The sequence below is a fragment of the Morone saxatilis genome, unplaced genomic scaffold (assembly GCF_004916995.1).
Source record: "Morone saxatilis isolate NCDOM2014 unplaced genomic scaffold, NCSU_SB_2.0 Contig15, whole genome shotgun sequence".
NCBI classification, from domain to species: Eukaryota; Metazoa; Chordata; class Actinopteri; family Moronidae; genus Morone; species Morone saxatilis.
Window position 1 is genome coordinate 5,637,778 of NW_023339707.1, and position 7,277 is coordinate 5,645,054.

General features: G+C 45.2%; 1 protein-coding gene across 1 annotated transcript in view; it reads right to left on the reverse strand.

Moving 5' to 3' along the window:
• agrn (agrin) overlaps positions 1-7,277 on the reverse strand; it is a 247,613-nt gene that overhangs the window by 35,581 nt on the left and 204,755 nt on the right. The window contains exons 19-21 of the mRNA XM_035656665.1: positions 6,992-7,265; positions 4,622-4,747; positions 428-555 (exon numbers count right to left, since the gene is read on the reverse strand). Coding sequence (XP_035512558.1) covers positions 428-555; positions 4,622-4,747; positions 6,992-7,265 — 528 coding nt within the window. The remainder of the gene's footprint in view (positions 1-427; positions 556-4,621; positions 4,748-6,991; positions 7,266-7,277) is intronic.

Below are 7,277 nucleotides of genomic sequence, written 5' to 3' on the forward strand. Positions count from 1 at the left end.
AATTGGCAAAAATATATATATATATATTTATATATATATATATATAATTCTCTGGATTGTTACAATATTAATTCAAAAAAAGAAAAATGATGATGTGTTGCTTTTTCTTGGTCCAGTATCTCGAGAGACCTAGAGACATTTTATGAGTAAATGAGACCCTAGTGACTAATGACTGTAGTATGTTACAGACATGGTTATATCAAATGCTTGATCCAATGCAATGGATCATGTTAATCTTATTTTTCAGATTTTTTGTGTTTCCACCTAAGAACAAATTCTGTGGGGCTTTTTGTTAACATTGTAATTATAGTCGTTAGTCACTAATAGGTTAACATTGGCAAAATGTCTCACAGCAGATACAGCAAAAAAAAATACCATTATTGCTACTAGAACTATTCTAAACACTACTTGCTCCTACAGCACTTACAGCACTCTCTATGCTGCGGGCCGTCTCTCCAAACAGCTCCGACTTGGGGTCCTCCATCTCGGGGGTGTAGAAAATCTCCTGGCCCTCCACCTGGTCCAAGTGCAGGAAACCGCTGAACCTCATGGTGGCTGGAAGGAGAGGAGGCGAGGAAAGCAGATGTGATTCTGAAACACCACAGCTCAAACCTTCTTTTACTATCACTCAGTTCCCGCTGCCTTCACACAGTGCTCGTCTTGGGGAAGTGCCAGTTTTGGGTTAGTGATGGACTGTGTGTTTGTGTGTTTTTGACAAAGGGAGGTTAGTGAGTTTGTTGCTGATTGCGTGGGGGTTTAAACAAGGAGGGTTGAAGTTTGGCTGTTAAAGGAGGACGGAGTGGTGGTGGTGGAGGTTGTGGTGGTGGAAGAGGTGGACTGTGAGATATGAGTGAAGAAAGGGAAGAACAAAGAAGAAGGAAAGGTGGAAAAATGGGCCAGTTTTACCAGACCGAGACTCGTCCCAAAAGCTGGCCGAGGCATGGAGGGCTGGGTAAAAAGACAACAAGTTAGACACACAAGTACATGAAAGAAAAAACAACACACACACACTAAAGAGGAAACAGCGCACAGGCACTCTCAAAAGTGCCGTCTTCAGCAAAGAGAAAGCCTCCCTGTCCGACCTTGGGGGTTATGTTGTCCAACATTTATCAACTCTCTATATGGTTTCTTCATACTGCCGCCAGAGAGGGGAGGGCTCGAAATAAAGCTGAAAGTGGTGGGGAATTGTGTGTGTGTGTGTGAGGTGAAGAACGGAGGAGCATGCGAGGCGCTGATGCCGGGCTTCCACACCGCTCGTAATCAGCAGAACAAATTGCCCAAATCAATCATGGCTGCCCCTGCCTGAGCAACGCCAGGGAGAACGGGAAGAGCACTTGTATGATTATCGTGAAAGATAGCCGTAATTGTCTCTTTAATGCCGCCAGACCGGTGACTGACACAGCCTGGTTAAAATTGCATGAAAAGGACAGCAGCCTCTGCCGACACTCGCCCGCCTCCCCACTCACGTTCTCTCTGTCTCCCCTCTTTACAGTACTTTCACGGGCAGCACACATCGATTCAGATGTGAAGGCAGCCATAAAATAGAGGCAAAATGGGCGAGGTTTGGCCGATAAGATGAAGGGGGAAGGAAGGAAAAGAAGGGGGACAGCGAGAAAGATCTTGACTTTTAATCTGCAAAGAAGACAAACATCAGAGAGGGTGATTTTCCAGCCCACTACCGTGACGGACGTAAAGAGAGAAAGAAAGGGGGCTATAAAAGGAGGGACAGAGCTATTTGACTATCAGATTCTAGTGAACTGTAAAATGTAATGGATCTGTCAGACTTCCACTGGCATATGGAAGAGTTTACAGTAGCTGGAGCTTAGTGTGCCATTAACTTTGGCTGGTCATTATCTTTGATGTCATATGCATGGGTTAAATGTAACATATGGAGGTCCTGCAGTGTTTCTTTTTTTAAGTTAACACATTACGAACAAATGCACTTACAGTTCTCAGGGTAGATTATCTCAACACCTGGACAAATACACCCAAAACTATGTCCATGGTTGAATACTATAACAAGTAAGTGTTAAAAAAACAAGTTTAAAAATACATTCTTCACCAAGGTCTGACATCCACCGTGAAGCTTTACAGCTGAATACAAAAAGGGTTTCATAGATCTCCTTGAGTGTGTGAATGTGTGTGACTAAACTCAACCTTGAGCCACTTCACCATTTGATGTCTCAATAAACTGTGCGGATTGGAACAGCGAACAATTAGTCCTTTTCGTTCTGAGACGGCAGAGAGCTCATGTCAATATATCGGACAGCACAATGAGACGGCGGATATTCTAGCATGAGGGACGTGTCATTTCACTTCTAATGAGCGCAGGATCGGCTAAGCCCTCCTCAGGAGAGAAAAGGATCCGGCTTATCGATCAGCCTATCGCACTGCCTGCTTTTATTGGTATCACTTGAGCTGAATGAAGTATTGATCGCTTGTATGCCGTCATTGTCGGGTGAGATAAATATTTACAGGCTTTGGCGGATTTGTTACAACTGTTATCTTACAGCTAAAACCTGTTACAGGTGCTCATACAACACATGCTTCTATCGTCGCCTGGATTTGGGGCCAAAGATCATCCAATCCGAACTCAATAGATGTGCCACCCTTTAACCTCTTTTTGGTTTTTATTTTATAAAGGAAAAAAATGGCAAAAGGCTATGGAAGGCCAAAGGCAGCCTCATATCTTCACATCATGTTGTGGATTGTGTGGCAGTGAACTCTGCTGGTTTATTGGAAGGCTTCGGGACCTTCAACACGGCAGAAATGCAACTCTGCGCACTAATTTGTGGCCTTGGCTCTTTCAAGTCGTGACCTGTGGCTCCCACGGGAGCCGGAGAGAATCCCTCCTTTCACAATCAGTCAGGCTAACACCGCTGGGACAAATACAGAGCAGATTTCAACCGAGGGACGGAGGGAGAGAGAGATGGAGAAGCAAAGGGGAGAAAGAAGCCCTTTATCTTTATGAACTGAGACTGGCAGGAGGCACTGATTGGTACAACAGCGCTCGGCGGCCTCTGGTAGTCTCTCGACTCTCTCCCCGCTCAACTCCAGAGAGAAATAAACTGATGCAAGACTGGGCTGAGATTGACTGAGTTGAGGCAGACAAAAGCGTGAGATATAGCTCAAGAAGGAGATACCAAACAGTAGTACTGACTGATAAAGTGAAGAATATGTATTTTTGTGTGTTTGTGTGTGTGTGTCTGTGTGCATAAAAGAACAGGTGGGAGATTAAAAGAAATATAAAGAAGGTGGAATAAGACAGAAAAAGCAAGAATAGAGACACATATGGTTATTTATGGCACAGGGGCCCCTAAAATATGGTATTGACTCTTGTATCAAACCACTCTTCATTCAAAATTCTGAAGAAAAACTAGAGAAAAGGAAACACACGGGGGATCAGGCAGGGTACGATTAATATCAGAGTCAGACTGTCAAGTTTTGTAAAATTCACAAACATGGTTTACTCGGGTCAGGCTTAACGTTTCACTGTTTAGGTTTTCTTTCTCATTTCCTGCCACCTGCCAATATTGTCATTTACATATGAGGGCGGTGATTCATGCAAGTACCGCTGCAGGAAAAAAATACCACCTGTTCATCTGGTTGTTTAAGGCAGATGGCACAATATCACAATTCCCGAAGTAAACATTAAATATGAAAAAAATATTGTGTTGATTCTAAATGTAACAACAAATTAAGGTTATAAATTGATGGAAAGGAAAAACGAGGAGGTAATTTAGACGAGAAATAGACAAGCATTCGGTGCGATGCCATTCAAGACAGTGACGTGTAGATTAATAGACAGTTGATAATTAGCATGTGATGTCAGCTCGTCACATTGAGACATTCAGAACAACAGAAAGTAAAAGTTAAGCTGGAAGTGCTGGGATTCCGCTTCATAAATCAGAAAATCAAAAAAATGTTACAATTAATTGGCGCTATTGTAGTTTTGCTGGTTTTAAATAAACAGAAACCCCAAAACAGCTGATCTATGACTGAAGGAAAAAACTGCACAATGATGCTAAAACAGTGCAGTGCAGTACGGTGCAGACCTTTTCTAAGCAGCAGAGATTTCAGCTTAAAATTAGCATTCTGTCTGAGAGATAGATCAATACCACTTTCATGTCTGTATGTTAGGAAGAAAGCATACAGACCGGAAGCAGGAGGAAACAGAACAGATTGGAATAATAATTACTAAACTACAAATCGTTATTAATACACTTCTGTTTGTGTACTAGTTAAACAAAGAGACACAAAGTGTTGGTAGAGTTGTTAATAGGCCTAGGTGTGTTGGTTTTTAACTGTGGAGAAAGACGGACTAGCTGTTTCCCCCTGCTTCCAGCCTCCATGCTAAGCTAAGCTAATCATCTCCCAGGTCCGGGCCTTACCGCACAGGCTTGAGAGTGGTATTGATCTTCTCATCTAGCTCTCAGAAAGAAAGGGAATGGGCATGTATCCCAAATTGCTGGACTATGGAGTCACAGAAGCTAGTGGAACAGCTTATCAAACTTATAGTGCCAACTGACAGGAGACCAACACACAGAGGAGGAAGAATTGGGTAATATTCAGGTGGTTATAGGGTAGAAAAGGTGTATTTTGAAGGGGCATTTGGACTTACAGGGGCAGTTGGCGCCATCTGGAGTGCTGGCTGGAGTCTTGCCGTCGGGGCAGCAGCCGAACTCCTTGTTGTCACAGGATGACCTGTCCTCAGCTGTGGGTACAGTGGTGCTTGCCACCGTGGGACCTGGGGGTAATACACAGGGGTTCATAATAATCCATTAAGCTTCAGAAAATTCAGAAATTCAAGCCATTTTATCTCAGATTACAGCTATTTTAAATACTTTTTAGGTTCCGGAGACAGGTAGTGTTTCTAAAATCTAAACCTACAAAACGTTTTGTTTTTCTTCCCAACTTGCTCTTTCTCCTGCAGATGGGAGTGTGTGGAGTTTTTTTTGTCTGCTGACCTCTGATTGGACGCTAATAGAGGCATCTGTCAGGAGTGATTATATGGCATTTTCATGGGAAATGATTTTACACCTGGAACTCATTTTGGCAGGGAACACATAATGGGCACTGTTGCCATTCATGTCACACACAGAGCACTTTAAATGCCGAGGGGATGTGATAACTGCTCTCTGCTGATTGGCTGACAGTTACCTTCAAGGCTTCCGAGGGGAAAAAAGAAAAGAAACATACAGTCGTGTTTGCGTTGCGGTCACTGTATATCTGGCTATCTTGGGACATAAAAGACATAAAAGTGGCCGGGCATTCTCCCTCTGAAGGATGAGAGTGTGTAACAGCAGCGAAGCTCCGTCCTCTCTAATGATTCTGTTGGTGGAGGGAGGGTGGGCGACTTGGTCGAAGCGGTGCAGTTTATGGCCGCACAGAGATTAGAAATAATCGTGGAGGCAAACAGCTCGCGGCTAAACAAGTCGTAAAGACGTCAGAGGCGAGGGACGTCCTGCTCAAGGACTCACGGTCAAAGGAGGCGAGAGGATTGGGGGGAGGAGGGGGAAGAGGCTGGGGTTTATAGGGCATCTGTTGGCGTGTGGTCTGCAGATTTACAGATGCTGGGCCAGAGAGGAGAGCGCCGGTGGGGGAAAGAGGGCTCTGCACAACAGCAAGGGTACGCTGCATGACTCCAGTAGGAGCCATGAGAGCTGTCAAATAAATACACACACACACACACACACACACTGGTACACACACAGGCACAGATTTCAACAGAGCGTGGATACAAAAACACGCACAAACGCACACCTCTGACCTGTTCATATTTATATACTCAGACGGTGATATGTGCACTCGGAATTGGACAAACTCAGTGACATGAGGAGAGGGAGATAAGACTAACACACACACACACAACAAAGATAAGACTTCAACATACATATAAAAAGCACAAGCACACCTCACAAACACAGATTAGTGCAGATTTAAATATCCATGTTGAAATCTGCACAGTGCAATCATCTTCTAATCCGCTCACACTTTCACACTCACAGACTGAAGTGTGAGCTGGTATTTCAATGAGCATACACAATGTAAAAAACATCCAGGCATGCTTGGGTACACACTCATTCACACACGTACACACACACCGCCACAAGACACCGGGTCTCCTTGGTAGACAGGCTACATGCTCCTCGCGTCACCGAGCACTCTGGTCAGCCTCTGACAAGAGAATAAATCTAAGAGTCGGGTAGAAGGAGCGAGAAGGGAGGAGGAAGAGCTGAGGAAGAACACATTGGGGCCACGCTGTTCCATCAATCCTATCCTGTTACTGCAAGCTGTCAGGCAAGGTAGATGGATGGATGGAAAACAACAACTGAAAAATATTTAAAAAAAGGTCTGATTGAAAAGTCTCAGTCATTCCTTGTAGTCCAAGCAGAGGCCCCAGGAACCACAGCCTGCTATTACAGTCAGGGGGGGCATGTCGAGAAAGATTTGAGACTAGTCATGTGACAAGGTACGCGACCTCCACACACACTCACACCTCAGCCTCCTAGTCACATCAGCCTGTCAAGTCAGGCTCCAGAGATCCCCGGATGCGGGCCAACAGTTCTCTCCGGCCTGCCGAGAGTGTATTTTACAGAGCCTGGGTTTGTTTTGCTAGCTTTTGAGAGTGAGAGCGCCGGTGGAATGGGAGAAAAGAGCATGGGTGATGTAGCAACAGTGAACCGTGCAAATACATTCCTTTCTGTCTGAAATTGAGATATACATCTTATGCGGAATGACATCAACAGCATCTGTTTACACAGATTTCTCTTTCCTGCCTGCCTGCCTTTGACATTTGTCTCCTAAAAGACAATTTGCATACAAATACATAATGTAGCTTTCAATTAACAGATGATGGCATGAATGTGTTATGATGTCAGCTAAGAAGAGACTATGAGTTTGTCCAAACCCTTCTCGAAAAAAAAAAAAAGCCCCTCCCACACACCCCTCAAAGCATTATGGGTAATGAAGTGAAAGAGCAGGGATTTACCGACAGGCTCCTCTGCCCCACTGGCCTCTGTTGGGATGCCGCTACCCGCTTCCTCTTCTAGCTCCTCTTCTTCAGTCTGGTCGTCCCCGCTTGGATCCCCGCTGCCCGAGCCCTCGAAGGAGGCCGCAGCGGCTGAGGGGGTAGGGCTGCTGCGAGAGGAGGGGGTGGTGGCGGCAGCGGGCGTGGACTGCGGCTGAGGCTGGGTGTGGATGGGGTGGGTGTGGATGAGGTTGGGATAGGGGGTGGTGGCTGGGGGCTGCTCAGTGGTCACTGTCTCGGCTGTCCT